Here is a 14,083-nt window from a genome sequence, read left to right on the forward strand (position 1 = left end):
CGGTAGCGTAGTTGTGTGAACCATCCGATTTTGAAAAGTTTTCTGCGGACTCCTCATACAGGGCCAACCTTATTAGAACTCTATCAACTGAATCTTGGGGTGAACCATAACTACAAAGTCACTATTGCCAATTGTAACGTACAGACAATGAAATAAAAGATTATACCAGGAAATCATAAGTAAACAGGTCTTTGTGGTAATGCACTACATTGCACAAACACGCTTATTTGGTTATGACCATTGTTAGGATGGACACTGACCGAGGTGTAAAAAACTATATACTTATTATATTATGCAACTAAGCAATTAATAAACTAAGAACAGAAAATGGGAGTACCAGTATACTGGGAAACTTGATGCTTGGGCAGGAGTATACTCTGCTGCAGCAACCACTTCTCAGATCAAAGGGCAATCCATTGCCGGTTACATGGCACTAAAGGTCCATTATGTGTATTGTTTGCTGCACTACGTATTCACCAATTTATAATTGCACTTCAAGATACAATAGGGATTCTCTGTTGTCACTGCAATTAGAACACAATGGCGCAGTGGAACTCTCCTAAAAAAGGTCAGCATAACATACAACAATAACCAATTACAACTTAGACATGTACCTTAGAACTGTATGCATCACTCAATGAGAGTAAAAATCTTTCAGTTATGAGTGTAACGAGACCTCTTTCTCAAGAACTAGATTATATGTATTTACTTATACGTAACTTATTTTCCAGGTTCACAACATATTCTAGCCTTATAACATGCTGCTGAGGGCTATAACGGTTGCTAAAGGCCCTGAATTAGAGTAATAGGCCCGAGCCGCAAGCGAGGGCCTATAACGAGGGTGACGGCCCTTAACAGGTATAGCCAGAGGCAGAAGTACATTTCACCCACTAAGGGTAGAATATTCCAAATTAAAAAGGGCGAAACATTGGAATTTTGAACCAGAAAAATACCTGTGAAGTGTTAACAGACATGTATATAGACTAGAATTGAAACCAGGGATGGTCAAGGAGAGCTGTGTTTTTACATGTATACAAGTCACTTGTTCACACACAGTCGTCTGCATTACTGTCACAAAAGAGGCTAATATGTTGCAAACCTACAAAATATATTACACAGAAGTAAGTACACAGAATCAAGTTCTTGAGAAAGAGGCCTGGGTGCAGCGATTATAACAAGCATTTATACTCTCATTGAGCGACACATTCAAGTCTAAGTTGTAATTGGTCATCATTGAATGTTCTGGAACGATGACATTTTTTAAATTTATTTTTTATGAAGAGTCCCACAGGACCATTGCGTTTTATAGTATGTATACCCAGGTCCCTGTGGGCTTATTGGGTTGGTCATTTCGAGAAACATAAGTCACTGCAACTAGGGCAGCTTCTAAATGTTTTCAAAATGGATGCACAGTGACATCACAACGAGAGCTGCCAAAGTAACACAGAGGTTACCAGCGACACATGGAGCAAGAAAAGCACTGAAAATTTGGTTCATAATAGCCAATTCGATGTTTTTTTTCTTTTTTTACAAAATAACCCATGATATGGCATATCCATTAAAGGGTCAGAAAAGAAAAGATCACAAATAAAGAGGTTTTTATTACAGACCCTTTGAATTAAAGCACCGTATACGCTACAGGTTAATATTGCTGCTAGGAAGAGGACATTCTAGACCCACCTCTCCAGAGACTTTGTATTTCTTCAGCACGTGCCCAGTTTCACAGTCAATGACGCACACTGATTCGCCTCCGCAGGTAGCCACAGTTCTGGAGGATCTTGTATCTTTTTACATAAAATCAACATAGTAAAGCTTTGTTATCTCAAGTCACCAATGTTACAGGAAGGAGCAATACTAGTAAATTTGGCAAAAAAGTCAAATTAAAGATTTCAATATTGGATCAACTTTTTGCATGCAGGATTTATTTGAGCATCAATTCAGGATAAACACAATGGATAAAGGAATTCAAATAAAAAAAGGTGTGTCCAAGTGGTGTTGCTACTCTGCTTTTACTGTCTATATTACCTGTGACCATGTGACTATACACATGGCGCCGGTGAGTCAAATGCTATGCACTATACGATATGTGCAGGGCTTTGTAACAATCAATTTTTGCAATATGGTATGAGTTGGGGAGATTATCCTTAACTGCCCAGTTAGTTTGGAAGTCTATGTATGTAAATCAAACATGGAAAATTATCAATAAAGACATTGAGAATAAAAGTGTGATAAATGAACAAGAACCAATTGCGTGCCTTGAAATGTCCAAAAAAAGGATACTAGTTCAAATAATTCACACCCATATGGAAATAAAACAGGATATCAAACTCGGGCAAAAGTGGATACTCAAAGTGGATAGTTCGTACTCCAGTGAATGAGTATAATAAAGGCCTTTGAGTCACATCCCGGTGGGTGCATCATTAATGTATTATACTTTTATTCTCTCTGCTGGAATTCAAATTGTGCTCTTTATAGAATGCACTATAAAATACACGCTCTACCTAAGAAACGCCCCCCCCCGCCTGTCAACCAACAACTGGTAACAAGTTTGTATGACACTCCTCAGTGAAAGTGGCTAATGTGCAGGAGTGTTGGGGTCGAAAAGTCCTGTTGAAGACCTCCAAACATTCAACAATTCATAAGAGAGACACAAGTCAATAAAAGGAGCAGTGGCCTATATCCATGAGATGCACAGAGCACAAATAATTTCCACAGGTAAAGCAGCACATACACAAAATGTGCTAATTTGTCCTCATCTGCCTTGAACTATTTGTTCTGTATAGGGACCTGCACTTGGATTCCAGAAAGCAACGCCTGCCTCATCCTTGGTCTAGTAACATGTAGGTATAAATGTCTTGGTAGTTAAAGTCAGGTGCTGCCTTCTGCAAAGGACGCTCCACTCGGTTTCTAGCTGGCACAAAGGGGATTGTTTTTCCAGTTATAGTATATTTTTTGTTTATGCTCTAGGGTCCAGATACAGAATCGCATCTGTTGTCCCATCTTCATGGCACTGTAGAGCAACTATCTGTAAAAATAACCAGCACAAAGAAGGACTTTCCCGCGCCTTATTTGTGTAATCCAGGAATAGTAAGTGCGTTTGTTTAGTTATTGGTTCATTTCACTATTTATATACATTAGGACTGCCTTGCTTTTCTACCATGTTCCTCAGTTTACGTACCCTGTCTGACGCCAGCTCTTTTATGGTGCCCTCTACTCCAACTGTATACCTTCTCACTGCTCTGTGGGCAAATATTTTGTGACCGTACCAGGGTGCTCCCCAATTAGCCATTAAAAAAAAAAAAGACTGTACGCTGAGAGATAGAAATTAGATAACTTGTTACGGCTCACCAGTGACTCGCGAAGCAGGCTAGAGCAATCCGGTAAACTGCAGCGCTTCCACTTACCTTTGCCGGAGGAACAGTCCAGGGCAGGTTCGAAAGCACATGCCCAGAGCTGGGTGGCAAAATCCTTACGACTGTTCTCTTTACTGTGGCACTGAAGAAAGTGAAGTGGCTCCAAATCAATGACCTTCTGTAAAAGATCAGACACGATCACAATTTACCACAGACTTTGCTCAATGTTCATAGTCTGGCAACATACCATTCTACTCCTGAGGAAAACCATGAACGTATTTAATCACATCACCACGCTTAAATCTCCATCCCCTTATTTAACCATAGCTCTAAAGTGGTTTATCAAAGTGTTACCGAGTACAAGCAAGCATCCTGGAACAAAGCTTCATGGCCAAGAGGTCTAGATCACAAACCAAGTTCTATGGGCCTGGGAAATTGACAGTTTGTAGAACTCTATTGAACCACAGACAGGAGGACAAACGGGAAAGGAAAAAGGGGAATTTTACGCAAAGGAACTGTAGGAAACAGCACATACAATTAATTATAAGGTGGGATTTAAAAGAGCACGAGTTAAGTACAAGTTCTTTCTAGTATCACTAGAAAGACAGAAAGTGACAATGCCATCAACACTGATCTGATGCCTACCTGTCCATAAATCTAGCTAGCATAACACCAACTAAATACGTTTTCGGGATGAAGCCCTGCAAATAGAAGGATTTTAATTAAATCGATCATCCATATTTTTTCCACTAAAACTGTTTAAAACAAAGTGTGGTCTAAGTTCCAATGTCTGCATAATTAATTCTCGAAGGCTTCCAACAATAACAGGCAGCAGGATGTGCTTATGGTAAAAAAAGATAGGATTTTTCTGGCAAGTGTAGATAGTGTTGTTTATGTGGCTTTAGATTGCAGTAAATCACACATTTAATAGGTCTCTGGCAAGTACTATTATCAGAGTCAGTTAGATTGTTAAGGCCATCTTTTAGAAGACTGCGTACTAGACAAGTTTCTAAAACAATTCAGGAATGTTTTACAGGTAATGACCAGATGTTAATGGGACGCTTAATTACATTTTTGGATGCAGGCATATCCAAATTACATAACGTCCCAACATGCAACCAAAACAAAAAGGTGTAAGGTGCAAGAGTCATGTAAAAAGGGACTATAATGTGAACAATTTTTTTTTTATACAAAATAACCCACAATATGGCATATCCATTAAAGGGTCAGAACAGAAAAGATCACAAATAAAGAGTTTTTATTAAAGGCCCATTGAATAATTGGCTTGACTATTTGTAATTTTTAGGATTCACTGGTGCTAGTGATCTTTGATCATAATTCTTATTAGATATTGTGGTATTATTGATTTTTTATTGTATTGTAATGTTTTTAATCAAACAATTGATTTACTTACTAGGCAGGATTGCAACAGTTCTACACATGTATAGGTTACTTTGATAACCTTTTCCTATCTTGTGTCCCCAAATCGGAACTCTAGATGTTGCTATGGAAGTTTATTTTGCTTTGTACATTCAAAATGACCTTGAGTAACACGTCATTATTACTCCATTTGTGAAAGAAAAGGCACATTTTCTAAACTTTGGCTATTCTGTGCTAGATTTGCTGATCTCATTAAAAAGGAATATGGTAGTTCAAAAAACAAAAACAAAAAAAAAAGGCTCTCACTTGATCTTTTTTTATCTACTATCAATACATTTCAATTAGATTACATCCCCCTATGAACAGGAGACTTCAAGAAAAGCATCAGTCTTTGCAGTGAATTTTAGTTTTTTTGTTAATGTGACAGCAACGTCCAATAAAAGAACTAGTAATCTAACATTGTCTTTGGACTATTGGATTCTGCTTCCTTGAAGCATTTATCAATGATGCCCAGTTACAAAATAAATTAAAAACATAGTTCTGCACTAAAATCCTTTTGGATTTGGAGACAGATTTGCTAGACATCAATGACAATTTTAACATTCCACTGAGTGGAAATCTGTGCTATATATTGGCAGCAAATTCGACTACATAAAACCTTTTAACCGATAAAGCCAAAGCCGTGCAACAGCGTCCACTTTAGGAAATCCCAACCTGGTGTGGATCTTGCGGTCTCTGCTCCGGGCTGCCGGTCGCTTTGCTTTTCTTAGGGGTGTTTCTGGTTGTCTGGGCACCCTTGGTTTCTTTCTTGCATTCTTTTGGCTGAACGGGTGACGAAGCACAACTCCTTGGACTACTACGGCTGGGTCTCTGTGGAGAAACTGCTGCTGATTCAGGCCGCAAGCGGAGCCTTTTGCTGGGCGATTCTTCTGCGGAGGTGACAATGCTGTCCTGTTTTCTAGGACTCTTGGCAGCCTAGAAAGAGACCAATCAAGCATTCAAAGTTAAATGTGAAACAGATAAATTAACCAAAGCACTAGCAATCCAAATAAACCAGGTTAGGTGTTTTTAGTGAAAGGTTTTAGTGTAAAGAGCACTAAGGTATGTTTTACTTCTTTAAAAATAATATTTAAAAACCTATCAAATAAGAAAGAGGTTTATCCCAAAAGAATGAGCAGCATGAATCTTGGTAATAATGGTGTCAGACAAATGAATAAATGTAATGGTAGCAATGATATCTATGCGAATTAAAGATTTCCCCCACTTTGGCTGCAGAACAAGACCTGAGCTCCCATAGTGCAGCAAAGGAACTTGGTTCTCGTTGGGCTAACCACCCCACACCCTCCTGCCCAATCCCCCTTCATAGGATCACCACCAAACCATGTTGTGCCGAGCAGCAACCTTGGTCATCAGGACCAGCTGGTTCTGAAGATGGTGCTCTTTCTTTCTCCATCATCTCTATCCCGTGGTACTGCCTCCACACTGGACCAGTGATCATCTGCAACAACAACGTTGCTCCCGCACGCTGCCTGTCCTCCACACTCGAGCCTGATTAATTTTCTAGGTTCAACACTACTATAATTTGCCTACATGTACCCAAATCTCCCACCAGGATGGAGTAATCCCCTACTCTCCTTTCAGCAGGCTGCCAGTTCATCTTTTATAAATTCAATGGGCATTATGAAAAATAGTTTCAGAAAAGAGTCAGCTCATTTAATGGGCGACAGGCATCAAAGAGCTGGAAAATGGACTGACTTCAAAATACTCTAACAGCTTCACAAGCCATTAAAATTATGGGCAAATGGTAAGCCACAGATCAATGGACTAAACAAAATACATCCAGATAGCCCACCCCTTATATGATATTATCTAACAGGCAAATAGTCTATTCAGTCAAAATATGCATTTTTATTTAAACAGGGACCAAAGCTTTAGGCATATAATGAACATGCGACAGTGTAAGGGCCTCTTCACATACGAAAGCTTTTGAGGCGGATTTATCCAGTTTGCTTCAACATTACGGTATGCGCACATGTACAGTGTGTGTGCACGCGTGTCCACTAGAGGTTTTCAGAAGAACGTGCCAGGTGTGACAGAGCAAGAAGGGCAAAGCCTGGTGCCATTCTTGGCGTAAGCCTGGGACAGTAATGCTTGGAGTCGCATGCAAGTCATGGTGTATGGTTGTAAGGTGAACATTTTGGGAGTGGGGCAAACATTTTGGGAGAAAGGTCGAGAGTATGTGCCTTTCTGAATCCATCTGTGTCTGTCTGAGTGGGTTTGCCCTGTGGTGGAGAATTGCTTTGGACCCGCAGGGGGGATATACGCACCCCTGGTTAAAAGAAGGGTATTATTGCAAGTAAAACAGGAGCCTCAGTGACACATGAGCAAAACAGACCGGCAATAGGTTGACAGGAACCACAAATGAGGACTGCCCAGGGCATCCCTGGTTCCATGCTGACCCAGCAACCTGCAAGAAACTGCTGCAGTTAGGGCGGAGCTGACGAAACCCAGACTCTTGGGGCAACAGGTCATACAGTCAGTGGGCATCACAATGTGTCACCAAAGCATGGCCACATAATAAATAGGTAAGGAGGTTTACTTTCCCTGAATCTCAAGGGGTAAGAGATGCATTGGTCCCAGAAACTGGGTGGATTGGTCCTGGATTTCCCCAGTAGTGATCTCAGAGAAACACAATCATTGATAGGATTTACCTCATTGAGTTACTGACAGCATGCCTCATCAACTCACATGCGGACCACCATCAGTGGGAAATGGGACATTATCCCTAGGATTAGTGTGCAAGAAATATAACCCACTAGGATTCACAGGGAAGGTACTTTCGTACCATATCTTAAGTGAATCAAGAGAGTAGCAGATCTCAGTTATTGCATATCACCGAGGTGTTAGGTCTAGACTCAATGCAGAGTGAATGACATGTCCCAAGTGACTACCTTTTATCTCAGTATCACATTTGGTTTGAATGCACAATTTGGATGTTTACTATGCATCTGCCCGAGCATCACTTTGTTCCACTTGCACAACCCGAATGTTAAAACCTATGTGTGCCAGCATCACTGATCCACATGGACAATCCAAAGCACCCTTTACACAAAGATTTTTCACTGGATTGCTCTGCAAGGCATACTCTGGGTTCTGAATTGGAAGATTCGAGGTAGAGAAAGATATCAGGAGCCCTGTTGAGCTCCTTCTAGAAGGACGGATGGGCTGGGGCTGTATCAATCATACCCGGTGAGTTCTTCAAAAATGAAAGCATGCCTGGGGCAGAGTCTGCTAAATGCCATGTTCAGATTGTAATTCCACATGCCAGGAGCATCCGAGAGTAGCATGTAGGCAAAGGCCCTATAAATAAAAGTAGTATAACCGTCCTGTTAGTCACGTTACCCAGTACCTTAAAAAAAGCTTGTATAGAAGGATTAGAGGCAATTAACGACTGGCAATTGGGTACAAATTGTGTTACACAAGACATGCGTCAATTAGTGGTTGTTGGGGCATGGAGTACAGCTAAACCCATATTAAGTGAGTGTCTCTGGGTAGCCAGTGGGTTTGGGGAGAGTCAGTCCCACATTAGACAAATGCTGTAAGGATTCAATGTGAAGATGGGACAGTTAAGTACATGTCAAGTCGGTGCCTCTGGATGGTATGAAGAATGAGATGCAATCCATCACAACTTCCAAGGAGTCAGAGAAAGATGGCTTAGAGCAAGTGACACATCATGGTGGATACATGACAAGTTTCAGAAAATACAGCAGGCGATGGTCCTGTGCATGAAAATGTACTTTGCTAGATTAAAACTATACATTGTTCCATGGAAAGTGTCCAACTTCGAGTGTGCTAAAGTACAAATTGATTTTGGTTATTTACAGTAGAGCATCCATAACAAAAGATAGAGAAAGTGAATCTATTGAGTAAGTGGCTCCTAGAATTGGCATGTTATTCAGGATTTGATACCAGTATTTCTGGACTAGAAATCCAGCCGTAAACCTAAGGTGTGTTTTTTTGCTTTGTATACCTGGGACTTAAATATTTCCAGGAATCTTAGGTCAGCTAGACCATATTTCTTCAAATCTTGTCAAATTATTTCCACAATTCTCTCATGCAGTCCTGTGGGTGTTCTAACGAGAGGTTGTGGTGGCGGCATGGAGGGAGAGGAAGACTGGGAGAGGTACACTGTGGGAGGGAACCAATTGAGAGCACTGAGGGGAGGAACACATTGATATACAAAAGGAAAAGACTGCTTGAGGGTGTGAAAATAGCTCCCAACATGTCAATTCTACTGAGTACACAATAAATTCTGGCCCAGCTAAAATTATTCTCTTTAAAGTACTGGGCTATTATCATTTCAGAAGGTAACAGCAGAGCTGGACTACAGAGTAAAAGTAAAATGACTGGGTTCAACTGAATTCATTTGTGACTGTGCAGACAGAAGTGATGAAGTGCTACACAAAAGCACTTAAATGTTGATTCACACTTCAAACTGACATGGCTCACAAGTAACCTGACTGAAAACTCTGTTGTCCTAATGTTTGTGTACCCTGTCGCTTTCTTCTGCAAATAAAAGGCATTCTTGAGCCTTATGACCCATGACATTTAGCAACCTCCGGTTGTCAGTTTAGTGGTCTATTGCCGACTAAGAGGAAGAAACCCTTATTTCGGAAGCTACAAGACAGGTTCAGGGTGGCAGATAGGGGAGGTGAAATCAAAGCGGATCTTTCTTTCTTTCCCTACCACTCTTCCCTTCGGTCTAAAGCCCTATATGAGTTGGTGGACACGAAAGGAGGATGCATTTAGCTTCAGAGTAGACGTATTTTTGTAGATCTCTGTTTTGTAGCTGCATGCTATGTTAAATATATTCTGCCCCAGTTATATATAAACATTAGTCTTTCTACTGTTTGAATTGACACAGAGGTAGACCAAATGGAATTACGGTGCTCACTCACCGCTGAATACCTTCCGCTCGGGAAGCATTTAGAAGAGACGATAGAGCGTCCAGCTCCAGCGTTAGAACGCATGCGTTTTGGGTTCTTGCGTGCTGTTTTAACGCGTGATCTGTGATGAAATTTCAGCAGGCACAAAACAGGTCCTTGCAGTGTACCCCCACACCCCTCCCCACAAAGTATTGAATGTGAGACACGTACTCGTCCGGTCAGGTGGCCAGGAACGGTTGAGGAGATCTATGAAAGTATCACAGAGTCGAAGGTGCAATATTGGTGTCTTTGTGCAATTATTAGGCGGCATATAAAAGTTAGGAAGACCACATGCATAGCCAGACGAGCAACGCTTATTATAAATCCCCTCAACCCCTGTCGTGTGTAGCAGCCCGGGCTGCTGCAGTTTCATTGACACAATTCTTCAGCTGATGTGTTCTGGACTTAATTGAGATTGTGGCCTCAGTGACAGAGTATTTGACACGCAATCCTAAAATTGAACAGCGGGAGGCCAGTTTAAGCAAGGACAGCTGCTCGTTTGTATCCGCCATTGTCAATACACTAAATAGTGCTCACTTACCAGTTAAAGCCCACCATGTCACGCCGCAAGCAAACGATCCAGTCCGAATGGGCTGGCGGAGAAGGAGACAGGGTGGTAACAAAAAAGCCTTGTTTTCAATCGGAGGCCAGCTTTAATGCTAAACGAGGACGCCAGCCAATGGGAATGATGGGCGGGGCTTCAAGTCCCCTTCTGAGATCTTTTTGACTACAATAAGCCTCGCAGAGTGAGGAGCGCATGCGCGCTCCAGCGCTAGGCAAGACCTAAAAAAAGAAATTGGAAGGGTGTACAAACGCCAAGGAAAGAGGTGCATTCCATTAACATGGCAAATATGTGTATAGTATTAGTGGACTAATCTTTGAATTAACAGCTTTTGAAACATTTTATGGCATAGTATCCACAAAATTGGGAAAGAACTAGTACATATGAAAAATTACAAATTATGTTAACAATTTACCAGCACCATGAGTTGTAATATGAAAGAAGTCTGGGTTATCTACCTTGTGTGTAACACCAACATTTCCAATCTTGGTATCATCTTCTGATCCGGCATCCAGATTTACTTTAGGTTTTACCAAGGATGATAAGAAGTTTTCTGCTATCATCTTCACCTGTATTTGCAAGCACATTTAAGTCATTTAGTCACTGCTGTTAAATGTCATTTAAAAATTATTCCAAAAACAAAAATTAATGAACCAAACAACTGCACAGTGCCTTACCAAGCTGTGCTAGGTTGTTCATCTACCTAAAACTAAACCTTAGTGGATGAGTATTTCGGAATTACCTGCAAGATCTTTTGCATGCAACAAAAAACAAACCAGCAAAATTCCACCATGTCTATTTGATTTAACACGTTTAGATTTTACCCAAAAAAGTTATGCACACTTTAAGTAAGGTTTTCATCAACAAATGTTATTTTTACTGCAGTGATGTTTCCAGTGCCTTGTAAGGTTATTGCTTTCAGGAACTAAAGCTGGAAAGCTGGAGTAACAAAAGTGGAAGGGTATCATGATGTTGGTCTAAGACCTCCGATCTTAGCGTGCAGGAGAGATGAGCAGATGAATCCATGCCTCAAAGGGTTCCCAGTAGAAACTAGAAAAAGGTTGAACATAGGCACACAAAAAATTGGTGAAGACCAGGCTACAAGAGGACTGACCCTGGGAAATTTAGTACAGCACTGACCAAGTTTTGTCCAAAGTTTGGCAATCCTATATGTGGATGATTTTGAGCAAAGATTTATCCTTGATGAAGCTGCGACATGTTTTCACACGTGAGGTTGTCGCACCATTACATCAATGATCTCTTCTTCATATGGTGAGGTAATGAAGATTATATTTTGCTTTTTACTGGATATCTTCAATTAAAATTTACTGTACAGATTTCGTTTTTGGATAAAAAGTATATGACGGAACAATGTACATCAGACAGAAATTAACTTTTGCACTACAGTAGTGACCACCCTTGCCCTTCAGTCAAATAGTATGCCTTCAGAGTAGCTGTATATTTTTATGCAACTATGAAGTGTATGTCAAAAAAAAAAATTTAATGGTTAGATGCTACCCTAGCTGCATTTTGAACTTTGAAAATAAAAAAAAAAGTCAAAAATAAGTTAAAGAACCTAGATGTAGATTTTTTAAAATCAGGAACGTTTATGAATAGCAACATCTGAGCACTAAAAACAATGAACAGAAAATTGTGTTTGTATCTGTGCGTCTGTTCAGATCCCTTTTAGTAGGATGATGCCTAATCGTATTTCACTTAATTGGCCAACACTAATTGTTGCCAAGTCTCAAATTTTGAAGATTGTAAAAGCGCCGAATGGAAATCTCTGAAATACCCTGGTACAGACTGTTTTACCAACTATTAGGATTCATCATTTTGTGCTGTGTTACTGCGTTTAATGTTTGTTATAAGATATGAAATAATAAAAGATGTATTGTTCTTGACAACAATGTGGATCTCTGTGGCTATTTAAGATTACCAATTCAATAAAAACAATCCCATCTTTTCTTAGATTAATCAGATGTGTCAACCAGAATAGTTATAGTTTGATAACCTTATATTATCAGAAAGAAGAAATGAACCGATACAGGGTAAGCAGATAAAGAAAACAAAGGAGATTGAACTGCAGCAGGACCACCTGAAATAGCCATAGCGGATCACTTGGGCTCATGGAGTATTCTTTTTAAGAATTCACGTTTAATCCCCAATTAAAATGACTGTGTCAAAAATCCTAAAATGGCAGTGCTGGCAATTTGAGGAAGTACTCAAGGGCAGAACTAGGAACACACAATCAGAGGATTGAGGACTAGAGAAGCAGAGAGATGCCGAGACAATTCTTTCAGACAGTAAAGAAAGTCCACTACTCAAAATCATAACATTGGAATGTGGGAAACTCATTGAAGAAAACAGGAGGCGCAGAGAAGTAATAATCACTGGACAGATCTTCTGCTCCAATATTTCAGGTTTTTTTTTTGTTTCTTCCCGTTTAATTTAAAATATTCCACCCTCAGTGGTCAAAATGCTCTTTCACACTGGTTGGTAAAGACCCTCTCTCTTGTGATCGACCTTCACCTGTGACTAACACAGGGAAAGGGCTTTTAACAACTGCATATAGTGCTGGGCAGCGGTGTAAAGTGCTTTAGTCCATCTCTGTATGCCAGGAGTATTTTGCATAAACTGGAGCAATATTAATGCCTGAACCTCCTATACATCTTATTAACTGGATCACAAACGTGGAACGTTTGGTTTCGGAGGAAGGGGTACAAATAGCTGTTCAGGCTTAATATCTTTTTCTTCTCAGTTTATTGTTGAAAGAGATGCAAATAAAGGGTGTAGCAAAACAGATTACCTCCCTAAAGCACTCAGTTTGGTTATGTTCATTAGTGCAGAACACCCATCTTCTGTACAAGTACTGAGCATTTTGTTTTGGGTGAGTGAGCATCTGCTACAGAGTTGAACACGACTAAAAGCTTACAGTGCTTCCCAAATCCTACTGTACCTGTTCACAACAAGAGAAATATTCATTTGGTGGTTTCATGGACATTTAAGAAAACACAATTACTCCCATCTCCTACAACTACTAATTATGTTTTTCTAGTAACTCCCCTAAAATGCTTTGTCTAGTTGGATGGTCACATTTCAGGTTATCGAAGTATAGTTAGACCAGTACAAGATCAAGATCCCAAATCCTACTGTACCTGTTCACAACAAGAGAAATATTAATTTGGTGGTTTCATGGACATTTAAGAAAACACAATTACTCCCATCTCCTACAACTACTAATTATGTTTTTCTAGTAACTCCCCTAAAATGCTTTGTCTAGTTGGATGGTCACATTTCAGGTTATCGAAGTATAGTTAGACCAGTACAAGAGGCTGGTCTGTTCTGCTAGTAGCCCTTAGTAGAACAAAGAAATGCATTTAAGCAATTCTGGTCCTGAAGTCAAAACTCAATGCCCATTAAATTCTTATTACATTAGAAATTGAAACAATGTACTGAAACACAGTTTATCCAAGCAACTGCTAGCATACAATCTAGATATTTTTGAAGCGCTGAGTAAAAACTCCCCAGCTATGTTTAATCACCATCTCGTACCTGGAGAATCCTGCAAAATGAAAATGGAATTTTATTACCTCTACAGTATAACGGACACTAAATGCAGCACCTCATGATTTACTCCCATGTTGTGACTGATCAGAGGCGAAATGTAATATCACCATTACATCACCAAGAATGCAGTACTATTTCTTTGTTTGGATGAGTGCTGTTATTTATTGATGATGTGCTGCTAGATCCCGACCCGCTTACTTACTGGTAATCTTCATCACTCTGAGTACTGGTCT

General features: G+C 40.1%; 1 protein-coding gene across 4 annotated transcripts in view; it reads right to left on the minus strand.

Moving 5' to 3' along the window:
* LRWD1 (leucine rich repeats and WD repeat domain containing 1) overlaps positions 1 to 14,083 on the minus strand; it is a 169,367-nt gene that overhangs the window by 43,604 nt on the left and 111,680 nt on the right. For all 4 annotated transcript variants that reach the window (XM_085649592.1, XM_085649593.1, XM_085649591.1 and 1 more), the window contains exons 6-9: positions 10,739 to 10,849; positions 5,448 to 5,708; positions 3,405 to 3,531; positions 1,681 to 1,784 (exon numbers count right to left, since the gene is read on the minus strand). In XM_085649592.1, the coding sequence (XP_085505718.1) occupies positions 1,681 to 1,784; positions 3,405 to 3,531; positions 5,448 to 5,708; positions 10,739 to 10,849 (603 nt within the window). The remainder of the gene's footprint in view (positions 1 to 1,680; positions 1,785 to 3,404; positions 3,532 to 5,447; positions 5,709 to 10,738; positions 10,850 to 14,083) is intronic.

Source organism: Triturus cristatus, chromosome 3_2, assembly GCF_964204655.1.
Source record: "Triturus cristatus chromosome 3_2, aTriCri1.1, whole genome shotgun sequence".
NCBI classification, from domain to species: domain Eukaryota; kingdom Metazoa; phylum Chordata; class Amphibia; order Caudata; family Salamandridae; genus Triturus; species Triturus cristatus.